At 46.9% G+C, this 24,640-nt stretch overlaps 1 protein-coding gene and 1 long non-coding RNA gene across 2 annotated transcripts in view; one reads left to right on the forward strand and one right to left on the reverse strand.

Moving 5' to 3' along the window:
• Nucleotides 1-20,834, reverse strand: part of Ebf2 (EBF transcription factor 2) — a 198,827-nt gene extending 177,993 nt beyond the window's left edge. The window contains exons 1-6 of the mRNA XM_034497801.3: nt 20,337-20,834; nt 17,955-18,111; nt 16,915-16,978; nt 16,590-16,645; nt 16,097-16,170; nt 8,950-9,018 (exon numbers count right to left, since the gene is read on the reverse strand). Coding sequence (XP_034353692.1) covers nt 8,950-9,018; nt 16,097-16,170; nt 16,590-16,645; nt 16,915-16,978; nt 17,955-18,111; nt 20,337-20,467 — 551 coding nt within the window. The 5' untranslated portion in view covers nt 20,468-20,834. The remainder of the gene's footprint in view (nt 1-8,949; nt 9,019-16,096; nt 16,171-16,589; nt 16,646-16,914; nt 16,979-17,954; nt 18,112-20,336) is intronic.
• Nucleotides 20,835-21,988: 1,154 nt separating this feature from the next.
• On the forward strand, nt 21,989-24,571 carry LOC143441691 (uncharacterized). Its single transcript, XR_013109308.1, has 2 exons — nt 21,989-22,482; nt 22,936-24,571. It is a non-coding gene; the product is annotated as an uncharacterized LOC143441691 (long non-coding RNA).
• The last annotated feature ends 69 nt before the right edge of the window (nt 24,572-24,640 follow it).

The raw sequence follows: 24,640 nt of genomic DNA on the forward strand, positions 1-24,640 counted from the left end.
TTCATACTGGCACACTAGAGCAGGAGGACACAGAGCAAGGAATGACAAATGACCTGCCATCTCATCTGCTGATCCCAAAGCACTGTGCAGTCTGTTTGAATATATTTAGTTGATCATGGACCCATAACCACCTTCTGAATAGTAGGAAGAGATTTTATCTGGGGGTGCAGATTTTTTTTTGTTTTGTTTTTGTTTTTGAGCTTTATGTATCTCAGGCTTGCCTTGACCTGATTATGTAGCCAAAAAAAAAAAAAAAAAAAAAAATAGCCTTGAATTTCTAATCCTTCTGCCTCCACCCTCCAAGTGCTGAGATGGTAAGTGTGTGCACCACACTCTATCCCAAGCCATGCTGAGGGGTGAACGCAGGGCTTTACACACGCTAGGCAAGCACACCACCAACCAAGTGAGAGCCCAGGAACTGCCTCCTACAAGAAAGGTTTGTTTCATTCTCTCTTCCTTGGTTTAATCACTACCAAGGGAAGTTCCTCCTCAACCCAGGGTGACAGTTTTTCTACATCAGAAGCAGCAAGGCCACCTTTTCTGAGTTCCCCCTTTCCTACCTGTAGCTCTCCAAAGGGGTTGAGACAATAGCAGATGTTTCCTTGGGAAACAACAGGAAATGAAGAATTCACATCAAATATATAATTGATGCTTTTATATTTTAAAAAATCTAAACTTTCCCTGGGGGATAGAATTTTCACACAAACACACACACACACACACACACACACACACACACGGGGGGGGGGGGGAGAGACAGACACAGACAGAGACAGAGACACACAGAGAGAAACAGAGAGAGAAGTAACCCCCAAATCGGGCTTTTGTGGCCTCTGAACAGTATTGTCTAGGTGCCCCGACTCTGGAGATGGGTGCAAAGGTCAGTAGCTTTAAGCAACACTGATAAGCACAGACTGTCACATCTGGAACTTACTTCTGAGCTTATTACAACCAGAGGAATCAGACAACTAATCTAATTCAGCTCTTTTTACAAAGAGGGAAACTGAGGCTGAGAGGTGGCTCATGATCTCTGTAACGTTTCACAGATGATTAGTAGGTGAGTAGGGGCCCAGTTCCTGATCTGGGTGGCAACAGTGAAGACTGACACAGCCCCAAGTCTATCTCTCAGGTGAATGTGACGTATGCAATCTCAGCTAACACATTGCAGAGGCCAGCAATCCCTGCCAGCATCCCTGCTTCCTGCTCCACTGCTCCCATCAGGGGGCCTTACTTGTCATGCTCCCCAAGTCTCCCTGCTTTCAAAGGCTCTGAATTCTGGACATTTCCCCCTAGACAGTACCAAACTGCTTTAAATCCATAACTACCTGATAGAGTCAAATCTGATTTTACTGCTGAAACTCATGACCTTAACCAAGTGACCCCCCAACTCCTTGAGACTGATCTACACCCCCACATGCATAATTGAGATTTTTTTTTAAAGCAACCACTGGAGCTATTTAACTACCACAAGTTGGTTAGCATAATGACCAGCACACAGTGCCAATTAAATATTAGCTAAACATTAGTTGTTGGAAAAAAATGACTCTAAGCTATTTGACTTGCCCTTTTCCAGGGAAAAGGAGGGAGTGGTCACAGCCTGAACACTGGCCTCAGAGGCTTTGCAGATATCTCATGTAGAGCTCAAGTCCAAGGATGACCTGAGTGCAGGGTCCGTAATAAAAGGGCAAGCAGACACTATACCACAAACCGGAAATATGGAATAATAGGATTAAATGTATTCATTTGATAAAGGAAAGAGCTCCCTGTCCACCCAGGATAGATATTATCTCAAACACACACTTAGGGTTTCAATCCCATAGTGACTCTCTGCATGCTTCTATCCCTTAGGAAGCTCCAGACTGTGAGTGACACACTCAAGAGAAGAGAAAGACAGCAATAGCCTTGGAAAGGGAGTCTAAGCTATGATTCTCAGGAGGAAGGTAGACTAGTACTCTACAGGGCAGTCAGAGACAGGAAGTGGTTGTTCTAGAAACCAGGGCAAGAGTGGATGAGAATACTGCCATACAGCTAACAGCCTCTGGTAAGAATGTCTACCAAGATGACAACAGAAATGAGGAAAACTTCATTTAAATGGGGACCATGGAAATGACTCAGTCAATAAAGTACTTACTGTGCAGACCTGTGTGCAGATTCCCAAAATCCACATGAAAAGCCACACACAGCAGGCAGCATGTGCCCATAAACCCAGCACTAAAGAGGCAGAGACAGGAGGATCACTAAGACTTGCTGATCTAGCAGTCCAGCTGAGCAGTGAGTTCCAGACCAATGAGAAGCCTTATCTCAAAAGTCTCCATATGCATGTATACTCATATGATACACACAATTGCATACACACACACACACACACACACACACACACACACAGAGAGAGAGAGCAATGTGGAGATGCCTTGAAAATACTGCGCTAAGTGAAACAAGTCAGTCACAAAAGAACAAAGGATTCACAGGTCCATTAAATGTGATTCAGGAGGTAGACAGGTAAGTACCGGGAGGCTTTGATAGGAAGAAATAGAGTTGTTTAATGGACACAGAGTTCCGGTTTCAAAAGACTAGACATTACTCCATGGTTGAAGAGCAGTGACAGCTAGCATGACAACATGCCTCACTAAACTGCAAGCTTCATTGTGGTCAACATGGTAAATGTCGCGTTACATGTATTTTACTACCATTTAAACAAACATACAAAAAAAAAAAAAAAAAAAAGGCTCCAAAGAAAAGAAAACATCTCAAAAAAGTCTCTGTGGGCAATTGAACTCCAGATATTATTTGAGGAAACTTTCTGAGTCATAGCCATTCTGTTGCTCTTTTGGCTTCTTGAAAAGGAAAAATATAGAAAAACACATCAATACTTGAAAAGATTCTCCTGAGCAGGGGTGGGGTAGGAGACTCAGACACATGTGAGAATAGCATCCTCAGGTAAGACTGCTCTGTTACTGTGTGACAAATGAGTTGGGCATATTCTTTTCATACCCTCCATGGTTACATATGGGGAGGGTCCTCCTACAGAGATCCATACAAGGTGGTTCACAAGGGGAATGGTACTTCCTGCCAAACTTGATGAACTGAGTTCCATCCCCAGGACCTACTTCATGGAAGGAGGGAGCCAACTCCTTCATGTTGTCCTCTGACCACCACACATGCATTGAAGCATGTGTGTAAGCACAGGATCAATCAATCATCAATCAATATTGTAAAGATTCAAAGAGAAGTCTTGGCCTCTGATATCTGTTCAACTTTTCATGGGGCTTTTGAAGGAAGGAATTACAAATGTGTCCACCTGGCACATGTGCCCCATGAAAGCTCTGAAGACAGCCCAATGCAAAGCCATAAACCTGCTCAAAACATTATGGGGTTTGTTTTTTTTATTTGGTTTTGTTTGGGTTTTGAGGGATATGCAGGCATGTGCGTACACGTGTGTGTGTGTGTGTGTGTGTGTGTGTGTGTGTGTGTGTGTGTGTGTGCAAGAGAGAGGAGAGAGAGAGAGATGTGTGATTCCTGGGTGTGAACTACTTTACAGATTTCAACATAATGTTGAAATATTAAAGGGTAAAGGTCACACAAATCTAATTACGAGACTGTCCCTAAAATCTTCTTGTGAACAAACTATGAGGTTATATCCAACCCCAGCGCATCAATGAGCAAGCAAAAGAAACTTTCAGACAGAAGAGAGAATTTAACGAGCATCCAGCCTGTGGCACAGGGCTGAGTTAGAGCTTCCCTCCGAACTACAAAATGGAAGCTATTTCTATTTACCAGACAGGTCTTCATAGCTAAAAGAAGCCAAAGACCACAGAGGGAATTGTGTCATTGTTACTGTTTGAACATGAAACATGAAGCGCTTAGTTACCAGACGGAGGCGCTGTTTTGAGTCTGTGTCATGGGACCTAGAGGGCTACAGGCTTAAGAGATACAGCTCTGCCCACCTTCGGCTGAAGACCCTGTTTCCTGATCCAAGCCATTTACTAAGACGCTTCTGCAAGCTGCTGCCACAACCAATGACCACTTCTCCACCTGTTGGACTTCCTCCAACCCCTTATCAAAACAGAGCTCTATCAGGTCAATAACATAAAATAAGTAATACATCAGTCATGGTTTGTATTTTCCCAGAGAAGAACTTTGCATTTTTGTACTAAAAAATGGGTGAGCCTGAGGCCCTCTGTTCATGTGACTTTTCTGTGTGATTTTCATTTTGCAAATGCTTGTAAGTTCTTCTGGCCTGGGTATTGACCTAGCTTTTTAGAGGAAAGAGTGGTTACTTCACAAAAGCATGCTGAAGAAACAACTAAGAATAAGAAAATAGATCCAGGTGGTGGCAGTACACACCTTTAACTCCAGCACTCAGGGGGTAGAGACTGGTAGTGAGTTCAAGGCCAGCCTGGTCTACAGAGTGAGTTCCAGGACAGCCCTGAGAAACCCTGACCTGAAAGGGGCTGGAGAGATAGCTGAGTGGTTAAACAAACTAACTGCTCTTCCAGAGGACACAGGTTCCATTCCAAGCACCCACATAGTGTCTGACAAATATCTGTAACTCCAGTTCCAGGGTGGGGCCAGCACTGCCTTCTGAGACACTGCACCCACATAGTCCCCAGACATACATATAGACAAAATAGTCACACACATTTAAAAAAATCACACACACACACACACAAACACACACACAAACACACACACAAAGTAGGTGTATGTCTCCAGAGCATTCAAGGTAGAGAGCCATTTAGCAGGATACAACTCTGAAGTTTGGGGCTGAGTCTTAGTAAACAGAAAACTAAGTTCCTGGTAAGTATTCCCTACTGTAAAAGCTAGCTGTCAATTAAGGGGCTACTCGATGTTGAACACTGCTCTTTTAATTTGGAGTAGCCTGTTGGAAGCTGAGTCACTGCTAAGATGTGATCACAGGGCTTCTTGGGCAACACAGTTGTTTGGCTGCAGCCCAGAATCCCTTGTGTCATGTAGGAATGCTCTTTACCTCACCCTGACCAAAGACTCTAATTGGCCATTGCTGATGTGGAGGACACATCTAAAACAACTTTTCTGCCTCCCGTTCCATTATCTCATAGAGGAAAAGCATCCCTGCACTGTATCCTGTCACTACAGTGTCACAGTCACCAAGACAATACATACATACATACATACATACGCGCATGCATACATACATGCATGCATATATACATACGTACATACATATAAAAGAGATCCTTGAAAGGGGATGAAAAGTTGGAGAATCATGTTTGTGCCTCCCCCTTCCATGAACATTCACAAATCCAGGGGAGTAAGTCGTCTTCCCTTGAGCTGGAGTGGATGGAGTGGGGATGTGCCTGTGAGGAGGCTCAGAGAGAGACGTGTAAATTAACTGCATCTGGCGAGGCTGAGTGCGAAGGGTGAGACAATTAGCCAGTAGTATAGAAACCAGGGCAAAGGAGAGACCTCAACATTTACTCAGAGGAAAGCTGAAATGAACTGCTTTGCACCCATTTGGTGCTCGGTAAGGGAACGAAACACCTTCGCACTGGCAGCCGTCGAACCCAAGGACCATAAATAAGTACAGGCCAAACAAACCACTGGGTGATACAAGCTCCACCTTCCCACCCAACAAACAGGAGCCAGACTGAATGCCTTCTCACTTCTTTTCTTTTCTTTTCTTTTCTTTTCTTTTCTTTTCTTTTCTTTTGTTGTTGTTGTTTTGTTTTGTTTTGTTTTGTTTTGTTTTGTTTTGTTTTGTTTTGTTTTTTGAGACAGGGTTTCTCTGTATAGTCCTGGCTGTCCTGGAACTCACTCTGTAGACCAGGCTGACCTCAAACTGCCTTCTCACTTCTTAAAATTAAGGCAAGACCTTTTAAATGGAGGTTATACCCAAGAGACATTTGGGAGCATCGAGATAAGGCTCTGGTGAGAAAGCCATGTCTTCAGAAAAGGACTCTACAATATGGAAGATGCACAAATACATATGTTCATAATAAAATCAGTTCTCCTAAGACCTGGCGTTAAACAAATTTATAGCACTGTTCTATTTGTGCGTTTCCATGTGTACATATGCAATATTTGGAAGTAACATGTATTTCAGGTGACTTGGAGACTTCACCAGGCTGTTTGGATGTGTATAAGACGGTTAAAACAAATGCAACCATCACATTAAATTTGTTAAGGACACAATTTCTACCGTCTTAGAAAAATGTGAAGCATTCTAACACACCCCATGAAGACACCTAATATGAAACTCTTTTGTCTCCACAGAAGAATATCACCTTCTGGGAGCTCCAGAGATAGCAAGTGGTTAAGAAGTTATACCTCTCCCAGAGGACAGTCCCTGGCATCCATCTCTAGCCACCCCAACACCCTCTCCTGGCCTTGAGGGGAACTGCACTCATGTGTACAAATCCCCACACAGACAAGTACATATAAATTTTTTAAGACTGCCTTCTTTAGTTTGGTTTGGTTTGGTTTGGTTTGGTTTGGTTTTACGGGTCAAAGTTTCTCTGTGTAGCCTTGGCTGTCCTGAAATTCTCTGTAGCCCAGGCTGTCTCAAACTGAAAGAAATTTTCCTGTCTCTGCCTCCTGAGTGCTGGGATTAAAGATGCAAACAGCCCCCTGCAAACTGCCCCCTCCTCCTCCCCCCCCCCCGTTCTTTGGTGCTTTTACCATGTATTTTCTGAAAGTACATTTAGCTTTATCCAGGGATGCATTTTACTAGCAGCATTGAAAGTAAAAGGCTACTGGAAAGCACAGAGTCACTGGGATGTGTGCTTGAAGATCCAAGGGTCAGTTAGCATTTACAGGTCTGCAAGCATTTCTAAAACTGGCTTATGGGGTATTTATCCCAAGAAGAGATATGACAGTCATGAAACTGGGTAACCTTCCTGAAAGAGGGACTAGAGTTAGTGGGAAAAACTGGACGAGAGCTGGACAAAGTGGGGAGAGTGTTTACAGCATACGTCTGAGAACTCGTTTGAATCCCTACAACTCACATAAAAGCCAGACTCAATAGCGTGTCTGTGATACTGGTGCCCCCTACAGGGAGATGGGAGGCTGAAACAGGACACTTCCCAGACACTGGTGGGCCAGCTAGCCTATGGAAAGGGCAGTGAATGAGAAGAGACCCTATCTTGAACAAGGTGGAAATCAAAGACCAATATCTGAGGTTGTTCTCCGACCTTCACACAAGCACTGTGGCAGCACACTCACAGACATGAACACACACACACATGTATTCATACATACATACATACATACACACACACACACACACACACACACACATACACAACACACACCACAAAGAACAGATGAAGATCAGTGAGCTTTGTACACACTCCAAAGGGCAAGACTTGTATCTAGGCACTTGCATATGCTTCCAGTACCCAGAGGATCCCAAAGGCAGTGTAGGAAGGGCAGAGATGATATTCTGTGTGGCCAGCAGGCCCTATGCATCGGTTAGAACAGAGAGCATGCTGGGAAAATGCAACTGTTGAATGGAGAAGAGCATGAGCCTGACAGTAAAATGTACTGTATTCTGGTGCCAATTCTGCCACGCCAACTGCACACCACGTCACCACTCTGGGGCTCCGTTTCTTTGTTTTGTATTTTTAATCTATAAAATGAGAAAGATGAATGGCCCTAGAGAGTTTCCCCCAATGGTATATGTATTTCTTTTAAAAATACCAGAGAAACTCCAAACAGACCCTTTAAATTACAATACACATTAAATTACCATACACATCCCACAAACACTTTCCACTTGTTCGGTACTCTCTTCCAGACATCTCCATCATCTCCTGCAGCCTACAGCGGCAGGCAGCATCCCCGGGCAGCCATCACTTTACTATGGATGAACAGTGATGCTGAGTGCTTTGGCCAAGGTCAAGAGTTAGGACAGGCTCACAAGTCCAGCCTCCTAAGTCCCTATGGCTATGCTATACTTTCCATGCAGAAAGCAAGCTGACTTTCCTGGGAAGAGTGCCAGAGGTTCCATCCTCCCCACTGAGAATATGCTGGAATATTAGAATAACAACTTTGGAGACGGAGGTCTCTCCGAACCATTTCAGGACCTGGCTAGAAACCCAAAAACCCACAGAAAGAAGCAACAGGGAATTCTTCCCGTTTTTTAACGAAAGAGAAAAAATTAGGGATGGGAATATGGGGTTTCTTTAAAAATTACATGATTGCTGGAAGTTAATTTGGTATTTCTTCGTCGGTTTGTAAGTTCTGTTTCCAATCACAAAAACAGACAGCTGAGGACGCCTAAATCGCATTTCAGTGAATTAGCATCTTGTCCCAGAGAATCTGTCTCACTCCGAACCCAACGTAGAATCCAGACTATGGTCTTGTGTGGCAGGAAGGACTCTTCCTCAGTACAAGATTGAATTTGTCATGGTTACCTGAGATGACAGACTTCAAGTCCAACAGAAGCCACAAAACACCGTTTGTAAAATGTCATTGAGGTTGGGGTGTACTGATTTCTCCAGAGAAGGGATTGACCATACCCTGTCAGAGAGGGGCAGGGGCTGGACAAAGGCCTCACCATCCTCTGTCATTCACATACATTATGAGACCAAAGTTAGTTGACATACAAACAAATCTGCCAGTGATTTAAAGGTACACCTTCTAGAAGGAAGGTCCCAGCACAAATCTGTACCCCAGCACCTAGGAGGCTGAGGCAGGAAGAGCATACATTTAAGCACAACCTGGGCTGTAAAACAAAGCCACATCGCAAAACACCAAAGATTAAATAAGAGAGTGAATAGAGAAAAATAAAAAGAAGGTCCTGATTTCCTTCCAGAGACGTCGCCAACGTGAGGAAATCCTGGCTGCAGGAACTTCATGCCTTGTAGAAAATACAAAGCCAAGCATACAGCAGAGTCCCCCACGATCAGTCCTCAGAGTGGAGACTCGTGAAGGAAAGAAACTGAAGAACAGAAATGGCGTTCCCCCTACCTGTCGATGATGACGGGGTCTGATGGGGTCTCATTCCGGTTCCCACAGCTCTTCTTCTCACAGCATCGACTGTAGAGTGGGAAGGAATCAAAATGATGAGAGAAATTGTGTCAAACTGAAAACGCTCGATGAGCATGCAACTTAAAAACACCCAAAAATGGCCAAGGTGGCCTCCAGACTATGAGCTTCACCACAGCAAGCTTTGCAACCATGTTCTATCTATTTTCCAAACACTGAATCTGAAGCCATGAAATTCACTCAGATTCTCTGCTCTAGAAGCTGGCAGAGCGAGATCTATAACTTAACCACAGATGTTTGGATTTTAAGGTCTACAAGGTCACTTCCAGGTTGATGTATGACAATTTCTACAAAAGTGTACTTCAGGTCTTTGTATCCCAATAAATATTTAAAGAAAGAAAGGATGTGAGCATGTATAAAATAGGCCAAAAGTAGCTACCTGGGTTACTGTAAACCTTATTGGCTGCCAGCTTTCTCTGGAGAACTGGGTGTCCTTTCTAAGCATTTATTTATCTGTTCATTGTCATTCTCCAAAAATAAAGAAGACAAAAATGTATACATTTTTAAATGTATAAATTTTATACATTTTAAAATAAAATGTATATTATGAATTTTATACATTTTTAAGTTTTATACATTATAAAATTTATACATTTTATAAAAATGAACATATAAAAAAAGAATGTTATACATTTTTAAATAGGAAGGAAATAAAATACAGAGTTGGAGACAGTAGCTAACAATTTTGCCAGAGCAGAAATAGGATTTGAATGTATCCAAGTTCCAGTCCTAAAATCTCTGCCTCCCAAGGTGTCCCCCCTCTGTAAGGTACAGGGAGCCTGGTAGACAGACAGAGAGAAATATTGAGGAAAGGGGGAACAGAGGGAGGGAGGGAGGGAGGGAGAGAGAGAGAGAGAGAGAGAGAGAGAGAGAGAGAGAGAGAGAGAGAGAAAGAGACCCCAGAGCAACTACAACAATGAGAAAAGGCTCCAAATGGCCTGAGGAAGCAACATGCCTGTCCAAAAGTATCTGTTCAAAGTAAACAGACAAACGTGAGAAGGCCAACCCGGTACACAAATCCCCAGTGGGCCGCTCATCAGACCACCGACTCTTGAGTGCTCACTATCAAGCATGGTTGACTCAGCTTGTAACCATGGCGTAGCTCATAAGAAAATCATGACCATCCCTACAAGATGTATTATCCTACAAGATGTATCCTACAAGGATGCTATCTAATACACGAGCCACCGCGTGGTTGCTGGGAATTGAACTCAGGACCTCTGGAGAAGCAGCCAGTGCTCTTAACTGCTGAGCCATCTCTCCAGCCCCAGAGCTCTGTAATACATGTTTGTAATAACCATCTGCATGTGAGTGCTGCCATGACAGGGCTCCCCTCTGCCGCTCAGACCTAGGGCACTGAGAAACTGCTCTGAGAAACTGCTGGACAAGGAATAAGAGGTCTTTTATCTAACCCATCACTAAGTAACTACAAGAACTCAGCCGTTGTCCTGAATCCCTCTGAAGTTTGCTTCCTTCTCCAGAAGGCGTTGGGGTTGATTATCTTTAGAGCAGCTTCTAGGTTTAAGCTGATGAGGGTGAAATAATGAGAGTTCATGCAAATTATAATAGTACCAAGAGAAACAGGAAGGAGACCCACGTGGCAACAGGGGACCCCAAAACCCGCTCCAGCACAGGCAGGGATCTGCTCAGTGACCCTCTGCAGCCATTCACCCTCTGAACCTCCATAGGATTGAATATATACAAATGAAAAGGCTGGGGAGACGGCTCAGCAGTTAAAAGCACTGAGTGCTCTTCTAGACAACCCAAATTTGATTCCCAGCACCATGTGGTGGCTCACAACATCTGTAACTTCCGCTATAGAAGATCCAATGTCTTTTCACAGCCACCTAGGGCACCAGGCATGCATATCACATATAGACATATAAAGAAACAAAACACAGGTAGAAAAGGAATTTATTTCGTTTTGTTTTTCATGACAGGGTTTTTCCTGGACAGTCCTGGCTGTCTAGAATTTGTTCAGTAGACCAGGCTGACCTCAAACTCACAAAAATCAGCCTGGCTCTGCCTCCCAAGTGCTGGATTAAAGGTGTGTGCCACCTTTATATTTTTTTAAGATTTTATTTATTCAACTTTATGCATACGAGTGGTTTGCCTGACTGTATGTGTACCACATGTGTGCCTAGTGCTTAGCGAGGCAGAAGAGGATGTTGAGTCCCCTAGAACTGAAATTACAGGTGATTACGACCTGCTGTATGGGTGCTAGGAACTGGACCTGGGTCCTCTGCAAGAGTGGAGAGTGTTCTGAACTGCTGAACCCTCTCTCCAGCCATCTTTTTTTTTTTTTTTTAATGAATATTTACAAACATTTGAAACCCCTCTCTCACCAGAGATATGCAGATTAATCAGTGGGCAACCTCACCACTCTCAGAGTGTAAAAGACCCTTGAGAGACAATGACACCTACTCATCAGATGAGCATGATGCAGCTCTAAGACATATGTCAAATTAGCAAATCCTACAAAATTATCTCAACTGTCCTGAATGCCAGTCTTTCAGCCACTCGGACTTTCCAAAATAATATTTGACCTTCGAAATTATATTAGGTCTTAACTTTTAAAATTTCAATTCATCCCAATATTAACACCCATAAAAAAAAAAAAAAAAAAAAAAAAAAAAAATCCCCGCCAGCTGTACTCCAGCCTCCAAAGCCTTTGTATCCCCTTGCAAACTCCCCATCCACCGTGTTTCCGGCTCCCACCTTTCCCGTATCTAGAATAATCTTTCTATCAATGTGTTCACTTCAGCTGGTGGAGCAAAATGACTTTGTCCAGCACCATATTTTCAAACACCGTCCCCACACTGGCCACCTAAAGACCTCTAAAGCTAGAGTGTCCTTTGACACACCAGTTTGTCCATCTAGTCACAACAACATGCGCAGCACTGGTACACTTTCATTACACTCACATATGCCCTTAGAATGTGCCGCTCTGTTTCACTTGGGGAGGAACAACTCTGAGGAGACCTGTAAGTTTGTAAAATTGCTCAGCTAGATTCAGCTGCTTTCCATGGGGATTTTTCCTATAAGTAGAGAGAGAGAGAGAGAGAGAGAGAGAGAGAGAGAGAGAGAGAGAGAGAGAGCCTTGTACCAGGATGTGTAATGTGAAGGAGTTAGGCAGGGAAGGAAATGCAGAGAAACTGAGCCTTTATTTCCAATAGGAAGGTATTGAAATATCACCTCTAATATCGACACTCAGCAGAGAAGAGATACGGGGACACTCACTGGGGCACTAAACTTTAATAGTAAAAATATAAACATAATAGGAACTGATTGCATTGCCCCATTTGAATGTTCCTTAAGATTTCTCTGGGTCTCTCAATTAAAACAAATTCCTTTTCCAGTTTTTTATTGTGCTTTGGTTTTAAAGGAAGCTCTCGTTAACGTGGTCTAGTTGTGTTTGGTTTGACTCTTAAGTATAGTCAGTCTTAGCATTCCTAACCAAGAGAAGCAATAAACCCAAGACATAGAAACTCAGTCCCTGACACTGTGGGTAGCTGACTCTCAGGAACTGGGTCCCTGAATTACTTGGGTGACATTATCCCCTTTTCTTTCCTCTCTGGACAAGGCCTGAACAACCAACCCCGGTTGAAGTACTTTTGTTTAAAAGTCTTTAGGGTTGTATACCAACTGACAGGTTCCTCAGTCTCAAGTTCCTGAGAAGAAATTTTTTTGTTTGGTTTGGTTTGGGTTTTTTTGAGATAGGGTTTCTCTGTGTAGCTCTGGCTGTTTTGAAACTCACTCTGTAGGCAAGGCCAGCCTCAAACTCACAGAGATCTGCCTGCCTCTGCCTATCCAAGTGCTGGGGTTAAAGGTGTGTGCCACCACTGCCCAACGTTTTGTTTTGTTTTTAACTGAAAATAAATAAGTAAATAAATAAATAAATAAATAAATAAATAAAGGCTGAACTTCAAACGTTTAAAACTTCCCTGAGGGCTTGCGGGATTTCTTTTTCTCATCGTGGGAAACTGAAAGCTGTCTCTCCATGTCCCTGTCTGGTTAAGTTTGGTTTGGTTTGGTTTATTCTAAAATTTATTTGGGGTACCTTCTGCTTGAAACACTCTCAAATTGTTCACAAGGCCTCTCCTCCCTATGGAATCTTTGAAGAGGGAAAAGGCAAAACAAAGACATGCTTGGGGGCGGGGTGAGAGATTGGGTCTGAGAAATTTTTATCACAATTCTGAATTGTACCTGAAAAAAAAATTTTTTTTTCAGGAAAGGAGAAAATGAGAGGAAAAAAAAAAAAAGATGAAAAGATGGCTGGGGAAGGAAAAAAGAAAAAAGCCCTGGTCTCAGTCTGAGGATGGCCAGTCAGCCAAACTCCAGCCCAAGATAAGCTAATGTGTCCTTTCCCTTTCCAAACTCGGTTTTTAAAATTCAACCCTCAACTTTCAAAAATCTGTCTCTAATTTCAAACTCAAATAAGCTCACAGCATGGTGGCTTTTGTTTTGTTTTCTTCTCCCCAACTCCTCCCTGCGATTGCATAACAAAAGTGTCTAAATTCACACCATCTGGCCGATAAAGACACTGGCCCCACTGCCCGGCTGGCCCATCTGATTAGGGCCCTGTCTAGCCTGCGCCTTGTGGCGAAAAGTCACAGCTGTGGGGTTTGCTCACGCTCAATACAGCTCTGTTATTAGCCAGCTGTAGGCCTAGAGACGACTTCTGTTCAAATTATAATATCTTTTAACCCTCTGAGCATTGAGGGCACAGGGGTGGCAGGCAGCAACATAACACCTAGATATCTCCTTGCTAATAATTGGCAAAATGAACTAGCGCAGCGAAGAGAGGATCAAAGATCACTGGGGAAGCAAGAAAAAAAATTATTCCTAAAGAGATGAGTTTTGCCCCTTTGTTTTGTCACACACAGACACACACACACACACAGACACAGACATGCAAACACACCATCCCCACCACTAAAGCTAAAAACAATTAATGAACCTCATACTAATGAATACAAAATAGCAAACCATTTCCGGAAGTCCCAGGTACTCCAGACAAGACCATGCAAAGGAACTATGCGTACTAATTGGTCACTGAAGAACTCGGCACCTCATTCATGCTCCACCATTCACAGCTGTTCAAATGAAGAAGGAACTTCCCCCCTTCCAGGAGAATCAGCCCTTTTTGACTAGTGAAAAGTTCCCTTGTGCCTATGGACTCACATGTCTCTCATCTTCCAACACACACACACACAGACACACACACACAGACACACACACACAGAGACACACACACAGAGACACACACACAGAGACACACATGCATACACACACATGAACAAACACACACACACACACCTCACAAACACGCATGCATCCACACACTACAGACAGTAACCTAGCCAATGGATCATTTATTCACCTATAATTAATATTTGTTTGAGAATCTAGAGAGAAAGTAAGAGTACATCTTGCCGGCTCTACACTGCAGAGAAGTTACAGTACATTAAATTTTTATATTGTGTTACTAATGCAGACTAAACTAGAGGCTTTAAAAATTGATGCTGCTATTTAAACAGCATAAAATGAGGAGGATTTGATTAGGCTTAAAAAAATAAAAATGTCATCCTTAACTACCGCTGCATGCGGTGTTCTGATTATTATTTAAAGTGATGGGAAGGCATCATAGACGGTGGACTACTTGGGCCTTTCTTATCTTTTAAGGCTGTCTCTCCAAACAAAGATACTTAACAGGTAGTGACAGAGGAAACCTCCTTTTGACTAGCCAACCAAATCAAATCGATGTGACTATGTAGTCTGGGTATTACCAACAAGGACATCTTAGAATAGTATTTTCATTTTGACCAGGTCTGTCAAGTGCTCTGAGGTAATGGAGTAACTCTACCGGAGGCCCAGGCCTTCCCAGGCTGTGGCACCTCAGTGCGCTTCTGTTGGTGAACTTTACCTGTTGGTGAATTTGTTTTTCTAATAGTTGGCCACAACCTGAACAAGCATGTCCGGTTGTTATGACTTTATCCTGGCTGGGTTAAAGGGTTGGGGGGTGCCTTTAGAGAGCTGCCTAAGGTGAACCCTACTAAGTCAGGTGTCCTGCAGTTATCCCCAAACTGCCCAGAATGAGAAGAGGCTGAAGGAAAACCAAGGCTTTTTCTCCAGTCAAACTGTGGAGAGAGGGAGATGTGTGTGTACAAAACAGACTTTGCCGTTTCCAACTGAAATGAGTGTCTCCTCTGGATGTTCCCTCCCGTTTATGGTATTAACGCCCTATGTGCTAGACAGCACACGCCGGGCACTCCGAAAACATTAGTTGAAAGACCAAATGTGAGAGTGAATTCCCTACACCACCATAGCCATCTATTTTCTTCTGTTTAAGTAGAAGAAATCGGGCAATGTGCATGGCTCAAAATAGAATGAACTGAGCCCTGGAGGAAAGGTGGGAAAGCCAGAAACTCCAATAGACTGTGCCATTCACAGTGTGATCCTCTGAATCCATCTCTCCTGGAACCTCAGATGTCCTGAGCACCAGTTTCTCCTTGTGCATTTATTTGTTCCCTGCCCCTCCCCCGGCAAAACAATTTTCTGTCCCACAATTCCTTCTTGACCTAAGAAATGACTCTGCTGTGAAATCTTGCAGTGGGAGAAGTGACTTTACCAGCAGGGGATGAAAAGCCTAGGCATCTCTCCAAGGACAGAGGCCTAGGACCAGGGCAGTGCCTGGAAACAGGCCTCTCAGCCCTCTGGTGGTGCCTGGGGCCCAGCAGAAGCTCCACAAGTGGCTCTATCAGAAATTTACCCTAAGCAGGCAAAGCTGTAACAGGGACTGGTGGGAGCCTCGACCCCAAATTCAACCTGAAGCCTTGCCTGATGCTTAAGCAGCAGCTGAGATTTCCCACCCTGTGGAAGAAACTGGAAAATCAGGTGGATGAAATCCATTTTCTGGTTTACATTTCCCAGTCCTAAGCCTTAAAGACTAGGAGGGTTTTCTGAACTCCAGATCAGCTCAGGGACAAATCTACCAGGTTCCCTTGGCAAATCAGCCCCAGGATTCCCCCAGCTTTCCAGTCAAGCCCAAGGAAAAGGTGCCTCTTACCTGCACATCACCTCGTGTGTCAGGAGAACTCTGCACATTTCAGGGTTCTTATTCTGTCCCTCATAGGCTATGGGCTGTCAGAAAGGAGACATGGACAGGGTGGAGGCTTTAAAACAAGCACTAAATCAGTTCCCTCTCACTAGCTGTTGGGAGAGCTCCCTCCTCTCAGGCAGCACAGAACCAGAGTCTTTGCCTGGTTAATACAGCCAGAAGAAGTTTGCCCTTAGTTCTTAGCAAAGAGGAATTCTCCAGCGAACTGAATCTTCAATAATTGTTTGCTGTCTTCAGCCCTTCATTTATTACCTCCCAACGCCCAGCATTTCCCCATAGCAGATGAAACAGGGCTACCAGAGCAAGGGGGAGGGGGCTCCCCAAGAGTGGACTTGAGGTAAAGAGAAGTGTGAATCCCATGCTGTAAATCATGCAAGAGGCAGAAGTCACCAGACAACCCAAGGAAGTAGGGAGCCATCGGTAGGCTCCCTTCTAGTCTCACCTGTTTGGTGACAGAGTCGATGAGCCTGACGTAGAGGTCCTGCTCTGTGCGGACACCTGCGTGGGAGGGGACAAGCGGTTGGCAAGAATGGCAAAGACCCTCTCCCACCTCAACTCTTTCCCTGTCCTGGAGCCTGATCCAGTCAGTCAAGCCACAGACACCTAGATGGAATTGACATAAAGGGAGACACCCCTCGACTCCCATCCCGGACCAAGGCTCCCCACAGGCCTGCCCTCACTAGCCTTCTACCTCCCAAGCACAGTAGGAGGTAGCCACAGCAGCTACCAGACTTGGCTGCTTGATGACTGAGTGCCTGCCCACTTACCGTTGCTGTAAAGGAGCTGTAACTTGTAATGGGTACCATTGTTGGTCTTCTCATTGCCTTGCTCCTGAAAAGACAGAAACCCTTCATTCTTAAACTTTTCAGTGACACACACACACATACACACACACAACCCCGGGTCCAGACTCAGACCAATGGTCAAGGAGCATTTCCCACCATTGGCCATCTTAGGAATTTTGTCAAGGCCTATAGCCGCTTGCCCTTCACCAGCCCTTGTCTCTCTTTTAAAAAATCGCACCCCTGCCCGGACTCCAGCACCAGTGCTGTCTTTTAGCAGGCAGCACCCAGTCTATCTGACCTTGATGAGCTCCTGGGCTACTCTCTGCAAGGAAAAAAAAAAAGGCTATGCCTGTCTGTCCTTTAGAAAAAGCAACATTAGCCGCCATTCCGCAAAAAAAGCCGGGAGTGACCATTTGCAGGGCCCAGGGGCTTAGCAATGTGCTACCCCAGGTTTCCCTTTCTTTGCTGAGCCAATGAGTCTCATCCCTGCTGTTGGGCATATATTAGTTTAGGTAAACAACCCTTCATTTAGGCTCAAAGTAGCTCTCAAATTAGAGTTTGACTTCAAGGGAGGCGCTCAGTCGTTGGGGGAGTAAGCAAGCCATGGAAGGCTGGCCTGAGTTCCCACATAAAACTCAATCGACCCACCTACACCCCTGCCCTCTTTCCCGCTGCAGAGAGAAAATAACAATAATAATTTCGGGGGAAAAAAAAAACCCTGGAGACTGACAGCAGCAGCGTTGGATATACTTTTAAAACTAGGTCTAAAGTACTTTTTCCGCGGGGGTCAATCAATGGCCTGCCGCTATTGCTATTACTGACCCTAAGGCTAGGGCGCACAGCCGCAAGCCTCTGGTTCGGAGTAGGGGCTCATTGAGGTGCCGGGAAAATCCACTGAGTTAGAAGCTGAGGGTGAGACGCCTCAATTTATCATCCCTGATGATGCGAGCGGGAGTGTCACAAGTGACAGATGGAATCCTTAGTGCCGGGTTGGGAGGGGAAGGTTTAAGGGGTCCGCTTACTTTGTCGTTCTCCACAAAGTCCACGAAGGCCGTGCGCTCAATCTCCACCGGCTGTCCCTGCCTATCGTAGAGCGCCAGGACAAAATGAAAGAAGTTGGATTTCCGCAAATTAGAAGGAGGCTGCTTTTCAAAGTGGGCCCGGGACAGGGCAACTCCGCTGCACGGGAAATGTTGGGAGACAGAAACAGGACAGGGGGGAAAGAGAGAAAGACTGGGTGTTAGGTAGTTACTAACATGTTCAAACGACGTTGCAGAAGGACCAGTAAGTCCACTGCCCGGAACCCAAGACCCGAAACCTTCAGAGACTTTATCATTTCTGATTAAGAAACACGCTTCCTTAGAGGAGTTGCAATAGACACCTTCCTTCCACCGCCCAGTTATACAGCCGCCCAGAATCCCGTCAAAATTCACTTTTAGTAGAACTGAAGACCAGGGCTGCCGGGCCGAAGTCCTAAGAAAGTGCTTCTAAACCCCAGGTGCCTGCCCCAAAACTCAAAGCTGTGGCACAGATAGGGATAGGGGTTTTTTTGCATTTGAACAAGTGACTCCCTTTAACTCCTGGCTAATGAATTTCTGGACCTGGTCCACAAACTACAAGATAGGAAGCCTGGAGCCCAAGCCTCTGCCCTCACAATTTGCCTTACTCTATCGAAATTTGCATCCAGGACAGCATCACCGCAAAAATCCCTACAGTCGTTGCTGGCAATAGTGGGCCAGGGTCGAGGACTTGCTACTGAGGACCTTCGCCTACAAGAGCGGCTCCACGTGGAGAAGCCAGAAGAAGCCAGAATGTTAAGAGACAATCAGCGTCCTGGCCAGAGACCTGGGCGATCCTCGTTCAAGGATTTTCTCCAATTCCCTGACTCTGTAAAGCTAGGCCGGGAGAGCTCCCGAGCCTTGAATGTGTACACAGGACCTCTCTATATACCTGTCTCTGATTGTGCCACATTTGACTAAAAACCTTGTGGAGCTGGCGAATTGACAGATGGTGAGGGCAGCCTGGTGGCCCTGAGGTCTTCTGGATTCTTCTGCTGGGCACGGTCGCAGGCACTTTTTTGAAAGTGTATAATTTTGGCTAGACCACCACAGACTGCCATTTCAAACTTTAGTAAAGTAAATTTTATTTCGGACAGGAAGACAGGAAGGAGATGTCATTAAGCCCCACTAAGGAGCAGATCTACGGAGCTGCCTTGGTTCCCTCGGCTTGTCGCTGGAGCGAGCCCCCAGACCGCTTTCGAGAGCCGCGGCCTCTGCGAAGTACCATCTGCTTCAGGGACAACTGAGCATTCGGCTCCGGAGGGGTGGCAATCGGGTACCACAGCTGCCACTTCAGTCGTCCGGCTTGTGGCCTTTGCTGCCACTCCTTGAAGGGCCAGTTCGCTCTACCCGGGACACCTGGAGATATGGCCTGTCTGCAAAAGGGGTCATTTCTCAATGTGAAGTCCAGATTTAAGGAGGTTGGCGCAGAGCACGGAAGGAGAGAGAAGAGTCGTGGAAGAAGTTTGTGGGCTCTTGGAGATGGTAAAGGAGCTGCTTCCTGAAGATCTGGACGCGAAGGCCACAAATCTCAATTCAGAAGCGACGATGAGAAGCGGGACTGGAATGTCTTCGTGGGATGAAACCCTAGACAAGTCTTAACCATCCATACACACGAAGATTTGGAAACAAAATCAACTTGAGGAACCCGCAAAACTGGAGGTTGGTCTTCTCTGCGGCTCAGGCAACGGAACTCCATTTTCTCCTCTTCCCCGACTGCTCCTGTGCTTCGGTCCATCCTCAGCCTCCCCGGTTTGTCTGGCCCACTCTCTCCCACCCAGGACTCGCTTGCTTGTCCCCTTTCCTAGAGCTCCCGGCTGCCTTGCTTTCCCTGCAGCTGCTCAGGCCTCTCCGGATCCTCTCGCCGCCGCCACCATCTGGCCGCTGGGCTCCCGAGTCTCCAAGCCATCCTGAAAGATGCTGGAGGAGAGGCTCTCGCAGGCAGCGTGGGGGAACCTAGGAGTGACCGGAAAGCCGGCTCTGCTTCTGTGCCGGCTGCCAGCTCAGATCTTCACGCGCCACTCAGCTAGAGTCCGGGAGTAAACGCCTTGGTGTGAGCTTGAATTCTACTTTTAATAATTTTTTTTTTACCCCAAAAGAATGGACTGTGGAGAAGAAGTAAAGGAGAAACACCCATGACCTCGGTAGTTCAGAAACTCCAGTGTCGACTGCGGAAAAAGGGTTCCCCTGGCCGCAGCGACCTGCCCGCCCAGGGAAAGCACCAGTGCGCACGGCCTGGGAGGACAGACAGGGACAGAGAGAAAGAGAGGGAGCAGAGGAAAGAGGTACACGGGGAGACAGACACAACCAGAGACTTTCAGAGCACAACGGCTCCAGTCTCATTACCTCTGAGCCGCGACATTGGCATCCACCACGCCGACATTCCGGACCCAGGACCTGACCGAATCCATCTCGGCACCCAGCGACTTTTCTTTCAGAGATGGTCCTCTTCCTAGCGTATCTTGAATCCCAAACATTTAAAAAGTCTGGTCCTCTACTGTCGCCTTAAAAGTGACTTTACGACAACACCGTCCTCACTTTCCAATGCTGCCAGCAAATGGTGTTCTCCAAAGCAATCCGAGAAAGGCGGCAAGGGCCGAAGTTTAGGGCCCTCTTGGAAAGAAATAGCCAGCCCTTTCCTCCAAGTAAAGAGAAGTTTGCGTTTTTATCCTCAGTGGCTTCTGATCTGCCGCCTCCGGGCTTCCACTCTAGGTCGCCCGCATCCTTCCAGCTGCAGAACGTTCTCCAGAAAGTGGCCACAATTTAGAAGCATCACCTGTTCTGGGAAAAACAGGAGGAGATAGATAGCTGCCTGATCTCTCCCCTTCCTCCTTGTTCCCCCTCCCTGCTCCTCCCCACCGTTCTGATATAGAAAAAAAAAATCCCCAACAGGATCAGTTGTAAGAGGAAGGGGAAGACCCGGAGCGGGGAGGAGGCGGTAGCTGAGAGCGCCGCAGAGCCGGGCTGCTGCAGCGCGCGGGCCCCATGAATGGTTACTACAACCCGGGCCGCGGGAGGCGGAGCCGAGCCCCGATAAGGAGCCTCATTTGCATGGACGCCCGGGATTGGCCGGCTCTGGGCAAGCCGGGCGGACGTCCTCCCGCGGCGTTAGCCAAGCTTTGCGTTGCCCGAAACCCGGGAGGTGAAAGGCTACAGCAAGCCACAAGCACCGAGTGCGGGCCAGAGCCCCGAATGTTTGGTCTGCGTGGGAAGGGGGTCCCCAAATCCTGCACTAAAACAGAGTAACAGGACTCTGAGAGTTGGGAACATGATGGTTCTCTCCGATCGCGGGAGCAGGAAGCCTGCGCGGATTTGCCTCTAGATACAGGTTTTTGTCGCCTGCGGGGGACCCTACAGATACATTCCCGGGGTTTGGACTAGTGTGCACGCTTGCCAGCAAGCAGAAAGTGACCACCTGTATTTATGCTTTTCGCAAACAACGCCCCCCCTCAGGGTATCCATCTTCCTGAACCGGTCTACCAAGTCTCAGAGTTCCAGGGAGGCTATCATTTCGTGCGAAGGCCACAAGTGTTAAAAGGAGAGAAGAGATGAAGGAAGGCGAGAGCGGAGTGTGGACGAATGAGGCTCAAGTGCAGTTTAAATAAATATACTGTGAAGGGAAATGGTGGAGGAGCTAAGGAAAACAGCCCCAGGAGGGCGGGAGCACGCACCTTTGCAGATGGGAAAGGTTGCTGACAGCGTGGCTGGCTGAGAACTGCGGGGTGTAGTTTCCAATCCTCCCCCCCCCCTTTTTTTTATCTCCTCTCCCTGAAGCCCGGGGAACCCGGGTTGGAGGCACGAGGCGTCTGTGAAGAAGTCCTGGAAACTTTGCCCGCCGAGCGCGCTGTGGTCGCGGAGGTTGGTGGTCGGGAAGCAGCGGCTCCACAAAATAGCTGAAACCCTAGACGGCTGGAGGTGCCTATTAAAAAAAAAAAATCCTCCTGGCTGGGTGTTATTTTCTTGCTTCTCTTTTTGTATTCTGATCTGCGCGTAGATCTTCTGTTGAAATCTAGAACGCCAGCGCGAAAACAGATTTGAAGACAATGAATGCAAATCTGTGCTCAAAGACCATCTGCCGTAGAGGAGACAATCAGCTGCGCCGCGGTTCGAGCGACTGCACCCGAGCCTCCCAGCATCATTACAGTCGGGAGACTTTCCTCCCTACTCAGGGCTCAGGTTTGAGTGTCAATTGACTCCTGACCGGACCCCCTAGCTGTAGGTGAGCGCTCACAGCTGAACTGCGAGAGTTAGCCGCTAGAGGACACAGCGCCTGGGGTGCTCGTTTGCCTGGCGAACGAACAGGAAGCTTGCGCTTTCAGACACTGCGACTTTCCACAGCAAGGGACCACCTGAGCACGTCACTTCACCTCGGGGGCAAACTGCGACTACAGACTGCGCAGGCGGGATGGTGCTCCATTAGATTTGGTCTCTCTCTACAGCAGAAACTAGCTTGAAAGCTGCCGGGGGCTCGAGCCCTCTTTGCACAGACTAGGTGTGTGTGGGGGGGGGGGGGGGTGGCGGGGGAGGAGGCTGGAGTCGCGTTGATGGTGTACCCTAACTCCAGGCCTTTAGCTTGGCCTTCCCAAGTGGCATAAAAGGGAGGAGGGGCGGTTTGTGGTACAGTTGGGTATGAGAAAATGGAATGAAAGGCTTACTTGCATAAGGCAGTTGTCCACCAGAAGACGGAGGGTGGCGGAGAAGCTGGTAGAGATAAGATCCACCTCTGTGCTTTCAGCTGCGCAGTTCGGTTACACAAGACTGTACGGATAATTGCGACCCCGGGAAAAATTAATCACCTAGAGGCTTCGAACCGGGCCTGCTAGGTCTTTTTTTTTTTTTTTTTTTTTTTTTGTAGTGTTTTTGTTTTTGCTTTGTTTTGTTTTTAAGTCTGCTGAATTTAAGTAATCCCTTGTCCTTCTCTTTCTTGCCCGGGCCCTGTTTCCAGCTGGTCAAAGGCCTCAGGTTCCTCGGTGAAGAGTGTGGACCAGCCAGTGAGCCCTCTGACGTGTGGATGAAACGGCTGGCTTTTGTGTAGTTTTGTTTTAACCTCCCCAAGGAGACTTTGATCAGCTACACCTCGAAAATGTTCGCGAAAGATGCAGAGAGCCTGAGGGGCTGAGGGGCAGCCTCGGGCTCCGGCCTAGCCCGGCCCGTCGGCCCCTAGAGGCCCCAGGTTAAAGGGCAGAGCCAAGGTCGCTGACGTCTCTTTTCTCACCAGTAACAGCTGCCGCCCAAATTATACCCCTCAGGAAGCGAATGAATTGTTCCTTTCTCCTAGCTCCCTGCTGCCTTCTCCAAAGCATACCCGGTGGCGTCTCACCTCCCTCCTCCCCAGTGACAAGTTGAGGGTGGTGGTGGTGCCCTGCTGGGAGACAGTGTGTGGGTGCCCTCCCTTTAGAACTCAGTGGGACGCTTGGCTCTTAGTCGTCTGCACTGAGGGAACCTCTCGCCCCTGAGGCCCCTCTGGACCCTGGGGACAGCCTGCGGACCGGCCGCTTGGGGTCCCAAGGGTGGCCAGCCCAGAGTCCAGAAGTTCCTTTTAGGCATAGATGAAGTTCCAGACCGAGAGCATAGAGGAGCAGTCGGCCTTGTGCCCCAAGCTGTAGCGCTTGTGTGCGCCGAACGCCTTTCTGCCAACCCTTGGCTTTGATTTTGTTTGTGAAGGTCTTAGGGAGGGGTGGCAGAAGATTGACCACCCGCGCCAAAGAAGCGGTGCTTCTGACTGAGGCGATCAGTCCTAGCTCCCGGAGAGTTGGCCCCATCTCCTTTGCCTCCAGCTACATGAGAATAACCCTCCATTAGGAACCTGCAACACAAACCCCGCCCGGAGCGGCTCCAGGACCCTGTTGGAGGAGCTGCGCCCCCCCCCCATTCCCGCCCCCACTCCCAGCCCCAAAGCTGGGCAGGGTACCAGGCCTCCCTCCGCTCAGGACTGGGGAGTCTCAGGGTTCCATCCTCGAGAAAAATCCAGAGCTCATTGTATTTCTGTTTTTCACGACCATCTATTTACACAAAGTGGGGAAGTGGTTTGGGATCCCATCTCATACACTGTCACTGCTTTTGTTCGCCCTTCTAAAATACCAGAGTCCAGGTTTGGATTCCCCCCTCCCCCTTGTTCGTGTTTTACTTCAGCTTAATACAGTATGTTCAGTCTAAAATTGTTTTTAAGGCCCGGTTGGTCCGGCATTTACCAGCCCTGACACCTTGCGCGCTTCTCTATGTCAGAGGTTTGTGGAGTGCCCACCAGGCGTCATAACACACCCCTCATCCTACAATCCTCTCTCTCTGTCTCTCTCTGTCTCTCTGTCTCTCTCTTTGTCTCTCTGTCTCTCTCTCTCTCTCTCTCTCTCTCTCTCTCTCTCTCACACACACACACACACACACACACACACATACGCGCGCGTATGTGTGTGTGTGTGTGTGTGTGTGTGTGTGTGTGTCTGTGTATGTCTGTGTGCCTCTATGCAGCCCAAAGCACAGACCTGGACCCTTCCTGAGAAATTCGATGAGCCTGGAAAGCTAGTATGCGCTGTGTAAATTAAAAAGGTTTGGGCTCCATAGCCTGTCTTAGATCAAGCATTTTTCATTTGCCAGTTTTTGTTTTTATTTAATTTGGAATTTTATTTGCCCAACTAGCAACAAATGGCTTT

Source organism: Arvicanthis niloticus, chromosome 3 (genome assembly GCF_011762505.2).
Source record: "Arvicanthis niloticus isolate mArvNil1 chromosome 3, mArvNil1.pat.X, whole genome shotgun sequence".
In the NCBI taxonomy this organism is placed as follows: Eukaryota; Metazoa; Chordata; class Mammalia; order Rodentia; family Muridae; genus Arvicanthis; species Arvicanthis niloticus.